Source organism: Benincasa hispida, chromosome 4, assembly GCF_009727055.1.
Source record: "Benincasa hispida cultivar B227 chromosome 4, ASM972705v1, whole genome shotgun sequence".
In the NCBI taxonomy this organism is placed as follows: domain Eukaryota; kingdom Viridiplantae; phylum Streptophyta; class Magnoliopsida; order Cucurbitales; family Cucurbitaceae; genus Benincasa; species Benincasa hispida.
This window is the reverse complement of record NC_052352.1, coordinates 65500037-65513889: the sequence shown is the minus strand read 5'-3', so window position 1 is coordinate 65513889 and position 13853 is coordinate 65500037. Positions and strand designations below refer to the sequence as shown.

Genomic DNA, 13853 nt, shown 5'->3' with positions numbered 1-13853 from the left:
ATATTATTGATTTATTAAAATAAATATTTATATTATTTCTGTTAAATTAATATTAATTAATTATATTCAAAGTGAAGTTATATGTAAAATGAAAAACCCAAGAATATTTGACCCACCAACTTCATAAGTCGATGTTAAATAACTCAACTCCACCAACTTCTATAGTATTCACTATTAAAGTTTGCATATTTATCGAAAAACTTCATCTTCATAACTTTACATCCCAAACAGATTTCCCAACTTAAACATATCAACTCCAGCCTTCAGAACCCCAAACATCATCAAATAGTTTTAATCATAAATTGAGATGATAAAACCCAAAAATGGAGCCAGATCTACAACCATTTGCAACTTAAAAGAATAGAACAAAAAAGAAGAAAGATTGAAGAAAATCCTTTATCATCATTGAAGATGGAATATAACAGGGTATTAACAAGTTCAAACAAACAACCAAGAAAAGAAAAACCCAACTCTTCAACTTCATCACCTTACACAACTACTTTCAACCAAACACAATTTCTGGAGGATTTCTCTGTCCACTCTCATCTTGACTCAGGGTTAGAACTGGCTCTCTACCAGCGCATCAAAGCTGGTCTGCAGTAGAGTTTACAAAATATGAGCAGTCTTTACATTTTCAGCCACTTGGGTTTGATAGCTTTCTTGTCAGTAGCCTTGGTTTCCTTGACAACAGGGGTAGGGGCAGGAGGAGATACTGCTGTTTCAGGCTCTGCAACAACCGGTATAGGCTCCTCTTCTTCGCTCACGAATTCTAGACCTTTCAAAGCCATGACATCTTCATTAAGGTAAGAGACAGAACCAACTGCTTCGCCTGAGTTCAATGCAACAATTCTGAGAATCAGTTGCATCATAGTTCAAAGTAATGTCAAGAGTCAAAAGAAGAATGGATTCGTATTAGGAAACAACTAAAAGATATCAGAACCAGAAGGCAGAAATTCAGTAATTGCGAGACAACAAAAGCTTATCACTCTTTCTGTTTCCTTCATTTTCCCTTTTTGTTTCAAAATCTAGACAACAATGTAAGGAAGCCCAAATATGGAAAGTCCATCTCCCCAAAACCTCTGTAATTGATTGCTCAAGCTCACTGTGCAAAACTTTATGAAATATCGATGTGCCCTTGGCACAAAAAATATTTACAATTGAAATTAGTAACCTGATTTAAAAGTTCAATACCCCATACAGCAGCTTAATTCTTATCTCTCATTCAAGTAAGTGAAAAAGGGGGTTCATATCATCAAAAATTAATCATAATCTCGTGCCAACCAGATACATCTTTTTTTTTTTTCTTTTCCCGGAAGGCAACTGATCTGAAAAACAGGTCCATATTTTAAAGTTCATCCAGTGATTGATTTCCATTCAACAGTCACTCTAAACAAACTAAAAATAACATTGATGCTGAAGAAATATGACAAATATTTTGAGAGAAGCAAAAAGATGATAATAAACCAGATTATAGAAGCATTATGAGACACTACAACCATGATAAACTGAGAGTAAAGTATGTTAAGGACCCTTTTGAATTGACTAGAGAAAAAGATGTTTTAAAAAAAAAAAATCATTTTTATTTAAACTCTTTTGATAAAAAAAATATCTAAAATGAACTTTGAATGTGTTTCAAAGGCTATTTTGAATGACTACCAAACACATCAATTTTTTCTAAAATGACTTATTTTCAAAATTAAACACTTAAAGAGTTAATCTAAACACACTCTATGTAGGAATCATTATTGTATTAGAATCATGCTGCATTAGGAAACTCAAGAGCTTTGAGATAGTCTCCTAAACTGAAAGTTGCCAGTGAACAAAAGTAAAAAATGATATCCTCTCCGCCACAATTTGGGTACATATACCTTCTATAATCACCCATTAATTTTCTAAGTGATTACTATTCTCTCTCTTATCTGCCCCACTGATAGTCGTCATATTTATCCTCGATTGCCCTTAACATAATCGTCCACTAGCCCCTTTTCTCATATCTACCATAAGTAAAATGTGAGGAAGAACTATATAAAGCACTAAAAATAGACAGGTCAAGAATGAGAATTTAAGCATCCAAGTTGATATCATGCTGGATACCACACCTATAAGTAAACCTAATTCTGAAAATTAAAGCTCATATAGTACTTAGAAGGTCAAGCCATATAAATTTCAAATAAGCAAAGTGAATGTTGCATTCTGAACCTTCAGGTAGATCATATGAAAAGTAGACGATTGCACCAGGAACAAAGCCAGCAGAATAAAAATCCTGTGTCAAGTCTTTTATCTGTTTCTTGGGAGGTGTGGTATCTGCAATGTTAGGTAATGATGAATCAACTCTTAAGAAACCTTATGAACACTTCAAAGCAACAACAGAAAAAAGGTATATCAGATTGTTCCAAGTTCTTATGACATACAAATATAAAATGGTAATTCTGGTTGAGCAACTACTTTGGTAAGAAGATCAACTAAGGTCTGCATTGTTTCAGATGGATGAAAAGTCGCCTCTAAAGTGTGATTATCAGGAAAGCGAACTCGTACCCTGACCTGCAGCATGATGGTCACGCTCAGTCCTAAAGAACGGTTTTAGAAACGGCAAACTGCTAAGCTTAGTACTGCTTTAAAAAAAATAAAATAAAATAAATAATCAAGATTATTAAGAAGTTTTGGTAAAATGTTTTTGTAGCACCTTTGTTATTTTTGACCTGCGAGCTGCCTGTTCTGCCTCTCTCAACTTCCGTGTTTTCAAATATTTCTCTGCTAAGATGGAAACATAGAGCTTTACCGTGGGTGTGCAAGGATATCCATGTTAACAATAACAGTGTAGCCTACATAAACATTTGAATGCCTAGCAAAAGGATGCCAACTTGCCAAGTACCCATATTCATAAAACCATTGGGACTTTTGGAGTTAAAAGTGACATGATAAGTTGAATAGACTTCTGTTAAGTCAATAAAAATAAAGACCAACCCAAATATGGTTGAAATAACATGTTTCAAAACACCTATTAAATACATATAAGAAAATGCTCCTCGTAAATGATAACGCCAACCATAACGATGGAAAAAATATTAGGGACCTAAAGAAAATTGTGTTCCAATAACCACTGCTAGCTCAAGTAATGAAATAACAACAATTTACCATCCTTTTTGGTTGCTAATACTCGATGGTAGTCTTCCGCTGTAAATTCATAAAAATCATCTGGCTCGTCACCTAAAAGAACAAGGGCATACAGAATGAGTTCCTTGCAAGGATGTTGAAAATCCATTTATCTGTAATCTAGTTCTAGGTCCATCAAGGGATGCAAATTTAAATTCATTTTTTTACCAGTGTTGGATAATTCCTCAGTTGATGAAGATGGTGGCATTGTCTCAAACACACGGATCTCTCGTCCAAATTTTTCTTTCACGCCCAGTAACTTGGCCTAACCTCAGAAATCCCACGAAGATGGGAATAAAAAAAGAGTTAGCATTCCATACCAGTAGCAGCAAATATCATTCAAATAGAACAAGTTTGCATCACCATTACAGATTTCCACCAGAAATCACCTTATAAGAAACCGGAATTATAATTCTCAACAAGACAAAGAGATTGTACAGTACACCTAATAATTCAAGTAGGTTACCCTTATAACTCTATAATCTAATTCGTTTCAGCACGTGAGCATGATCTTCTCCTTCCCATAAATACAGAATCACAATTCACTAAACAATGAAAACCCAGTTAAGAAAGGGAAAAAGAGTTAATATGTCCACAATCATAAAGTAAAAGAAACACATAATCCCAGTACAATAGAAAGCCAAAAATACCAATCTAAAGAACACCCAGAATCCGAAATACCGATCTAAAGAACACCCAGAATCCGAAATACCAATCTAAAGAACACCCAGAATCCCAAATCAGCAATATCAAACTACAATCAACAAAGTGAAAGAAACTAGAAAAGGATAGAGAGAAAGAGCAAGAAACGAGGCAAGAAAGCGGATTCAGAAATGTAAGTTGTGGGTATTGATAAGAAATTTGGGGAAAAGACCTTAGATGATTGGTCAGCCATGGAGTTGATGCTGTAGGAAAACCTCCTTCGCTTGAGTGCTAGAGAGTAAGAATCATCACAAACCATTAGCAAAGAAAGCGAAGTTTGAAAGGACGAAGAATGGGGAATCTGATATAAATAGTTGCCTTTTTTCCTGCAGTTTTCACTCCCGTTTCTTGCTGGTACGGGAATCAGAATTCCTGGCTGGCCATGGCCAGCCCCTTCCGCAAGTTACTACTTATCATCTGGGCCGCCCAAGTTGCCCCCTTCATCAGACTCGAATTTTGGGCAGCAAAAGCCTTTGTGTAAGAGAATTGGGTTATTAACACTTATGGCCCTAATAGATAGCTAAATTGTCTAAAATACCCTTCAAACAAATTGTGGGAAATTTCGGTCAATTTTGGAAAATAGAAAAAATATATATTAAAATTAAAAAAAACAAAATTACAAGAATCTATCCAAATGGATTAATGAATATTCACAAAACCTCATAAACTATCATTATTAGCCCTACAAAGGGATTCATTTCTTGTTAACAAATGTTCAACAAGCTAAATAATAATAAGTGGGTGATAATGAACGGTTGTTTTGACACATATCATTCACTCACTATGAACGTAAAAAGTCCAAAAAATAATAATAATAATTAATTAATTAATTAAATCTCTGATATTGGGGATTGGCATTCAATTATGTTTTTAGACATTGTAACACCAAAAGGTCAGATCTAATTTAGTCATATTGGGACATGAAGGTTCTTAAAGTCGATTAAAGAAGACTAATAGAAAAACTAGTCGCGTTGAATATAACACATATGAGACATTTATATCATTTCAATGTTACTCTAAGCATTTTCCAAAATCTTCGGGCAAATAACGAAATGTAGTTAAAGAGGTTAAAATGTTAATGTATTAAATCTGGTATCCTTTTATTTTTAATGTTTTTTTAGTAAATTTTTCTGTTGCCAAATGTTAGCCACATTTTCATTAATCAATTAGGAAGATTTTTAAATCTTTTCCAATTTTGATTCTGTTGACCAAATTGCTTTTGATTTTTCATATAGTTAGTAAGTAGTAAAGACTTATTGATTAAATCATATTATATTATACATTGTATATATTATGAAGTAAAAGAGTCTCTAAATTTGAGTTAGCATCCATTTAATCTCAAGTTTCAAATTTTTTAAAATTTAGAGATGTCCAAGATTAAGAACTTAGGTCCCATTTTGTATAAATTATAAATTTATATCAATTTGATAATTTAGTTTGTAAAATTACACCTATTAGTTTTATTTTTGAGGTTTGGATTGATTTGATTTTGAGATTTCTTTCAATTTCTCCATAAAAACCGACCAAACCATTTATATTTGATCTAATTATGGATTTAGTGAATTTTCATGGTCTTTCAATAAACCACGGACCATAATTTGTAATGCAAAATGCCGCATAATTATTGATTATTGAAAGGTACAAAATCCAAAAAAAAAAAAAAAAAGTGCTAACTTATAATTTGAAAGGGAAAAAACAGGGTTTCAAATTCTTCCCTGAAAAAAGAAAATGGGGAGGGGTACAAATACAAAGTTCCAACAAAAATTTCATCCAAAACCCTAAATCCTCCAGTTATTCAAACTCAACACTAACACAAAAACACCCTGCTCTGAATGACAGGTGACCTAATAATTGAGAAAATCCACAAAATCCAAAGGCTTCCCTCCCTCCAGAAGTTCAAGACAATGCTTTTTACTGAACAGAGTTAATGTGACGGATCAAGTCGATCACACGCGAACTGCCATAAGAAAAACACAAAGCAAATTCAATCTCTTATTCTGCAAATCCATCATCCAATGATACAAGAATCAGATAATTTCTTACCTGTATCCCCACTCGTTATCATACCAAGAGACGATCTTAACAAAGTTGTCGTTCAAAGCAATGCCAGCCTTGGCATCAAAAATGCTTGACCTGTGGAAATAACAATGACAAATGATAAAAACGAAGCTCACATCATCTTGTAATAACCCCATGCAAGAATATTGCCTTTGTATAACTCTACTAACCTGCTGTCACCAACAAAGTCGGTCGACACAACATCATCTTCGGTGTACCCAAGAATTCCCTTTAGCTTGCCTTCTGATTCTTCCCTGGTAAGCAACAAGAAATTCACTTTAGCATAAAGGGGAAATTCTTCTTCTACAAACACTGCCACTTTTTGGACCATTTTTAGGCTACTAGGACAATATAATTCGTAAATTCTTACTTGATGGCAGCCTTGATATCTTCATAAGTAGCATTCTTTTCAAGCCTAACCGTAAGGTCGACAACAGATACATCAACAGTGGGAACACGGAATGCCATTCCTGTCAACTTTCCGTTAAGAGCAGGCAGCACTTTACCTACAGCCTACACATGTATAAACACCAATGATCTTAGTTAACTTAAAGAATACATGAACATCCACATAGGAATCAGTTAATGAACAAGATATTGCAATAACTGAATGAATAGAGAATATCACAAGAGTATTCATTCTTCAATCCAGGAAAACCTACCTTGGCAGCACCAGTGCTGCTGGGAATGATGTTGAAGGAAGCGGCCCTTCCACCTCTCCAGTCCTTCATTGATGGTCCATCAACAGTCTTCTGGGTGGCTGCAGGATGGGAAACAGTAAGCAACTGTTGGACATAACATACTAAAACAGTATGTTTAGTAAAGGATAATTCATACCAGTGATGGAATGGACAGTCGTCATGAGACCCTCAATAATACCAAATCTATCGTTGATGACCTAAAGCAGAAAGATGGGTTAATTGCAAATGTCAAATTCTGACTACCTCGAAAATGAATTTAGCATCCTATAACTAAGAAAAATGAACTACCTTGGCTAAGGGAGCAAGACAGTTGGTAGTGCAACTGGCATTGGACACAATGTTGAGGTCTGACTTGTACTCCTTCTCATTAACACCAACAACAAACATTGGGGCATCCTTGCTTGGTGCGGAGATGATAACCTTCTTTGCACCACCCTGAAAAAATATCAGTGAATCATCAGATGAAAACGTGGCATAACAAACTAAATCAAATTCTAAAACTATGCCTCGAAGCATCAAACTAAACGAGAATTAGTCCCCATTTTAAAAATATTGATCAACGCATTATTATTATGAAAAGTAAACACATCAAGTCAAAAGTATTACTTTAAAATATGTAGGGTTTATATCTACCAAACACTGAATAAAACAATATAATAATATAAATGATCAAACCTTCAAATGAGCAGCAGCTTTGTCCTTATCAGTGAATACTCCAGTGGATTCAACAACATAGTCGGCTCCAACCTCTCCCCATGGGATCTCCTCCGGGTTCCTAATGAATGAAGTCAAATGCTAAAATGTTAAACTAAAGAAATTATACGGTTAAAAGAAATATCAAAGTAGACGAAGAAGATGCAATGAAAATACCTAGTACCGAAAACGGTGACTGATTTCTCCCCAAAGAGAAGAGTCTTGCTATCCTTAACCTTGATATCATGGTGCTTCCACTGACCGTGAACACTATCATACTTGAACATATAGGTCTGTCGTAGACAAGGGTAAAATCAAATTTAGGAAAACCATAAAAAAGAAGCCCAACACTTTCATACTCGCAATAATATGACACTAAAGCCCAATAAAAGATACAGAACAAAAAAAACAAGAGAAAAGTCATTCTGAATGACTATACAAAATTACAAATCCTTGAAGATGACCAATTTACATCAGATCTAAATCATGAAAACGTGAACATAGAGATCCTGGTAGCAGATCCGTAAATTTACCATGTAATCAGTGGTGATGAAGGGATCATTAACAGCAACGAGTTCGATATCATCACTCTGCAAGGCGACTCTAGCAACAAGGCGACCGATCCTTCCAAATCCTTGAGGATAAACAAAATGCAGAAGAGATAATAAGATGGTGATCGAGAGAAGTGAAAAAGGGAAATGAAAAAGAAAAGAGAAAGGCAATACCATTGATCCCGATCTTGACTTTGCCCATGATTCTGAGAAGAAATGAGGAATAAACAGATCGGGAGAGAGAGTTAGGGCAGTGAATGGGAATGAGTGAATTGAAAGAGTTGAAATGAGGAATATATAGGTGAATGGGAGTGGTGACCTAAGGACCGCAAAAATGAAAAAAATTAATAAATTGAAAAATTAATAAAATGAAAGGCGGATTTGTCGATGAAATTGAAAGGGTAGGGCCACAATTAGCTCTATAGATTCGAAAAGAGGATTTTTTTAGAGCCATAATTAGTAATCACGTTTTCTAAAAATATATATGAATTTTAGTTGTTTTGTTTTGGTTTTGATTTCATTAAGTTCTTAAAGTATTAAAATGTTACATTTTATTTGTTTCAATTATTTAATGATTTTAAATCTATCTGTATACATTAAGACTAACACACAAGAAAAATGAGAATTTACTAAAAATTGATGTTAAAAATGTAAATTTTCAAATTTAGGGACCAAATTGAAACAAACTCAAAATAAAATTCAAATATTTTGAAACCTAAGGAATAAACTAATAACATTTTGAAATTTTGAGACAAAATAGAAAATTGAAAAAAAAAACGATAAAGATTTTTTTTCCTTTTTTATACTGTAATTATACCCTCAAATTTTTCTTTTTTTTTAGGTTGATTCCTCAAAATTATATAAATCTTAAAATTGGACTCTCAATTTTTTATAATGATAAAAATTATATTGTTCAATTTTTATCATGTAGATATGCAATTTTTACAACTATTAAAAGTTTGAAAGTCTAATTTTAATATTTATATAAGTTTGAGAGTTCAGGTTTTCTAAAAAAAAAAAATTTAAAAATATAATTACAACTACCACCATACTTAAAATGTAATTTTTTAAATTTGTCCTTATTAGAGTTAAAAATCATTTCTAATACTAGACTTGGAAAGTTTATTAATTTTAACTCTAAACTTTAATTTTATTTAATCATTGTTTCAACTCTAATCTAACATTTCAATTTTACTTATTTAAATCTTAAATTTGGTAGATTGTGTCCATTTTATTTTTATAGTGTAAATTGATAAAAATTATTCAAAGTTTTATAATTAAATTAATGAAATAAAAATATTTTTTTTAAAAAAAGAAAAGTTTTTTCATTTAAACCAAAAAATAAGTCAAACCATTTTGTAGAAGTTGAAGGTCCAACCTCCCATCTTACAATTATTTTACTTAAAAAAAAAAAGAAAAAAATAAACTCAAAAGTTTTAGGTATAATTTTATTTACTTTTAAAATGATTTTATTAAAAATAAATTTTTAATTATAATTTTTTAATTAAAATTTGAAATTCGACAAAATTAAATCAAAAATTTATTTTTAAATTATATAAAATTATGTAAAATCTGACTATTCTAGTTATAGATTTTTTTAAAAAAACTTAGTATAATTTTAATTTTTTTAAAAATTCATATGTTAGGTTTTTGTTGTGAGGAGTAATTGCAAATACACTTGTGTAAATAGGTCGGGTTAGGTCGGGTCTTCTCTAAAACCGACCTGACCTGGTCTAGTTAAAATCTAGTCGAGTCAATAAAATAATATTAAAAAAGTTAAGAAGAAGAATGACATTTCTTCTTATTATGGCAGAATTTTAAAACAAAAGTTCATTTTCTTTTGAGCAGCCTAGGACGAATCTTTAAAAAAAACTTTGATATTTCTTCCTCAAACTTTTTTATTTTTGTTTTTAGTAGAAACAAAGAGTGGATGTGAAGAGGGATGTGGCAACATGGGGCTGAAATGAAATAGCAACCCTAATTTTTTTAAGGGTTATTATTATTATTATTATTATTATTAAAACAGAATCAAAGTTTGAATTGTTTTTTTTAAAAAAAAAAAAAATTTGATTAAAAAACAATCTAATTCGAATGGAACAGTTCAAATCGGTTTGATTTTTGCAGTCTTATTTGATATAATACAATACAAAAGAATTTATAAATATAGTAAAATTTAAATTAAGCTCTTTGAGTGTATTAGTGATAGACAATATCATCGGTAAAAAGTCTATCACAAATAGATTTTGTTATTTACAATTCTTTTAAAAATGTTGCTGTACAATCTATCTATACTATAAAAAGGGCTCTAGGATGGACTTAAACTAGTTAAAAATTGTTTGTTTATTTTAAAATGTAATGTTATGTAAAAGAGACATATACCAATAAACTTCTTGTTTTCGTATTCGTCTCTATAATAAATATCTTGTTTATTTCAAAATATATATTTGGACATGCAAATAAACTTTGATTTTCTTATTTGTCTCTAGATTAAATAATTTGTTTATTTCTAAATAATATCATTGTATACTTTGTGTTTTTGTCATTTTTCAACTTTTCTAACCATCCTTAATTAAAATTTAAAAATTGATTTGTATTCATCATTAAAAATAATATATTTAAATTATAAAGATTAATTAATTTAAAATAAAGATTTGAAGATATGTTAAGAAAGTAGTTTCAGTTTTGATTTTTCTAACCAACCATAAATCTCTACTCATATCTATTATTCTATATCTAATAAATATCTGAATTATTGTTTGATTTGAATTTAAATTCTCCCTCTAACTAAATTACACTTCCATTTTTTTATTTATTATTATTTCATGTATCTCTTTCTATTTTTTTTTCTTTATTTTTATTTAGTTAACAGCATTAGCCCTCTTTGTGTTCTTTTTTCATTTATTCCTAAGCTTTTAAGGCTATTTTTTTTTTCAGTTTAAGGGCTTTCCCTCTATTTTCTTAGGTTACTTCCCTCTACTTTTTTAGGTTACTTCATACTTTTGGTATATCTACAAACTCACTTCCTAATTCAAGGGTTGTGAGGAGAGAATGTGATGTTGTTACTTCATCAGAAAATATCCTTCCTTATTTGGTATAGATTTTTTGTATTGTTCGTTGGATTGACTTTTACATTAAGTGACAATGTTTTTAGAGCACAGGTCTCGTGTTTACATTCTGTTCAATGAGAAATTTGGACCAATAAAAAATTGTCATGTCATTTACCAAATTAATGACGAAATCATAAGTAATTGAATTTGGTATAATTAAAAGTTGACATGTAACTCAAGTTGAAATTGAAGTCATAAATTAGGATAATGCCATATGTTTTCGTCTTATTGTTAGATCAAATTAATTATTTTAGTCTAATTAAATATTAAAGTTTGGGCTAAAGTTAAATTAGACCCAAGAATGTACTTGGTTTGGTCCAAATGTCAAAGAAATCCCAAATCCAATTAATTGGGCTCAAGGGTCAGGTACCCCGAATGTTTATCTTTGTAATTTAGGTTAAAGATTGGTCAATTAAGAAGCTTGTAGAGGAATATAAGAAGAGGTGAATGCCTTAAGAATTGAACCTAAAGGACTAAATATTAAAGTGAAGGTTTTGGGAAATAAAATTTGACTAAGTATTAAACATATAAACACCTAGTATTGATATGTTACCGAGGACAATTAAGTTTAGATATGCTACTTGCCAAGGTCCATGTTGGACGCATGAAGGCCCCATGCGTTGGTGATAGGCGCGGCTAAGTTGGGCGTCATGCATTAGAATGTGATGTTTGGCAAAGCAAAGTGTGAGCGCCAGGTAGTCGTGCGATGACATGAGAGCGCTGGTCAAGTGTTGGCGTGAGTAGGTTGTTCATGCGTTGGAATATCGTTGGGTGTTGACAAGGCATGCGGCAGCTAAGGGGCTATTGGAGGTGTGAGTGAGCATCATGCAGACAAGGTATACTGGGCGTTGGTGCAAGGCTAGGCGCTAAGCCTAGTGTCACAATCGCTCTTTTGGAAGCTTCTCTTAGCGATTGTTCGACACTTGTTCCCGCTCACGAACAAGTCAGCCAACTCGAATACGGACTACCGATGGCACACCGAGTGCCTCTCGCAACCTCCACCCCCGTTTTAGGGAAAACGGTTTTTAGAAAACGGGTTTGGAGAAAAGGTTTTCGTAAGAAGTTTTTGTGAGTGTGAATAAAGAAAGAAAGATTGTAGTAGACTAGAAAGCAATAAGCAACAACAACAGCTTTTATAGTACTACTCTGGGTATGAGGAAGTGATGGTTAGTCTTATCCCCATATAGTGCATTCTGAACAAAAAGCCAACTGGCACCCTTGCATATGAAAATGGCGAGTGGTCACTTACAATGAAAATGTAAAGAAAGCAAGCTAACTAAGCTAATACAATACAAAGATGTGAAAGTATGCTAGAAGGGGTTGGATCGGGCATGCGGCCATGGGCAATAGGCCCTGGACAAGCATGACCGTGACATTCTCCCCCACTTAATTGGTTGACGTCCCCGTCAACTGACCTTGTTTAAAATCTGCGATGTGGCTGGAGCTGCATTCTTCAAATCTTCGGCCCGCTCCCAACTGATCTCTTCGTCGGGAGATCCTTCAATTTTACTAAGAACTCTGTCAGTTCTCGTCTAAGTCTTCCAATACAGCGCGTACGTTTATCCAGGATTTGTGCAACTTCTTTCTCAGCAGAACTCTTCATCGTGACCGGTGGGCGCCTTAGCATGTTTCGTTGTTCATCTCGGGATCGGGATGATAGGGCTTCAGGATACTCACATGGATGACAGGATGAATCTTCATCCATGAGGGTAACTGAACCTTATATGAGGTTCTCCCGACCTTCTCAATTACCTCCATTAGACCTTCATATTTCCTTACTAGCCGTTGGTCTCTCTGGCCTCGGAAACAAAACTGTTCCGGTCGTAGCTTGATCAGGACCTTGTCCCCGGCTTGAAACTCGAGGGCCCTCTGCTTCTTATTAGCCCACTTCTTCATCCTTCTCGATGCTCTTTCTAGGTAGGCGCGAGCTATCTCGGAGGTTTTGCTCCACTCTTTAGTGAAGTTATGTGCCTGAGGACTTTTGTCTGCATAAGGGTGGTCCATCAAGTGTGGCATGAGTGGTTGTCTACCGCACACCACCTCGAAGGGCGCTTTTCCGGTCGCGGAACTCTGCTGGCTATTGAACCTGAACCGAGCCACATCTAACAACTGGACCTAGTTCTTCTGCTTAGCGTCGATAAAGTGACACAGATATTCCTCGAGCATACTGTTGAAGCGTTCCGTCTGGCCGTCAGTTTGGGGATGATAGCTAGAGGAGATATTCAGTGTTGACCCCAATATTTTGAACAATTTTGTCCAGAATGTCCCAATGAATCTTCCGTCCCGATCGCTAACAATGCTCGTGGGGACGCCCCATAATTTCACGATGTGTTTGAAGAACAGTTGGGCAGTCATCATGGTTGTGCACATTTTCAGCGTTGGGACGAAAGTGGCATATTTTGAGAACCGGTCGATGATAACAAGGATCGATTCGAACTCTCCCACCTTGGGCAAATGGGTGATGAAGTCGAGAGACACGCTCTCCCATGGTCTAGAGGGCACAGGTAAGGGTTCCATCAGACCCGCTAATTTCACCCTTTCGACCTTATCTTGTTGGCAGACAAGGCAAGTCTTGGTAAATTGCATGACATCGTCTCGAAGGCTTGGCCAATAGTAACCTTGTTTCAGAAGGGCATAAGTCCTCTACCAACCATTATGTCCTGCCCACAGTGTGTCGTGACACTCCTTCATCAGCGACCTTCGTAACTCCCCGGATCTGGGGATGTAGAGGCGATTGCCCTTGGTGTATAGTAGATCGTCTTCCACCCAGAACTGGCTTGTCTTCCCCTCTTTGGCCAACTATAGGATGGCCTGCGCTGTTGTGTCGTTTGTCAAGTGAGTTTTGACAGTTTCTCGTACTGTTGCACTCAACGTACTTGCTTGTAGGC

General features: G+C 34.2%; 2 protein-coding genes across 5 annotated transcripts; both read right to left on the bottom strand.

Moving 5' to 3' along the window:
- Positions 1-382: 382 nt before the first annotated feature.
- LOC120076512 (plant UBX domain-containing protein 1) lies at positions 383-4269 on the bottom strand. Of its 4 annotated transcripts, XM_039030363.1 has the most exons (8): positions 4174-4269; positions 4028-4086; positions 3322-3418; positions 3136-3207; positions 2684-2754; positions 2412-2541; positions 2200-2304; positions 383-829 (listed from the first exon to the last, which is right to left on the bottom strand). In XM_039030363.1, exons 2-8 carry the CDS (start codon positions 4046-4048, stop codon positions 627-629), a joined length of 699 nt encoding a protein of 232 aa, XP_038886291.1. In that variant the 5' UTR covers positions 4049-4086; positions 4174-4269; the 3' UTR covers positions 383-626. The 4 variants fall into 4 exon arrangements, with proteins under 4 accessions (XP_038886291.1, XP_038886289.1, XP_038886290.1 ...); XM_039030361.1 differs by lacking the exon at positions 4174-4269 and having other exon boundaries at positions 4028-4167; XM_039030362.1 differs by lacking the exon at positions 4174-4269 and having other exon boundaries at positions 2684-2751; positions 4028-4167.
- Positions 4270-5449: 1180 nt separating this feature from the next.
- On the bottom strand, positions 5450-8190 carry LOC120075087 (glyceraldehyde-3-phosphate dehydrogenase 2, cytosolic). The gene is made up of 11 exons (XM_039028250.1): positions 8033-8190; positions 7841-7941; positions 7485-7600; positions 7290-7389; positions 6903-7049; positions 6751-6811; positions 6576-6673; positions 6284-6426; positions 6084-6167; positions 5899-5988; positions 5450-5812 (listed from the first exon to the last, which is right to left on the bottom strand). Exons 1-11 carry the CDS (start codon positions 8058-8060, stop codon positions 5767-5769), a joined length of 1014 nt encoding a protein of 337 aa, XP_038884178.1. The 5' UTR covers positions 8061-8190; the 3' UTR covers positions 5450-5766.
- Positions 8191-13853: the final 5663 nt, after the last annotated feature.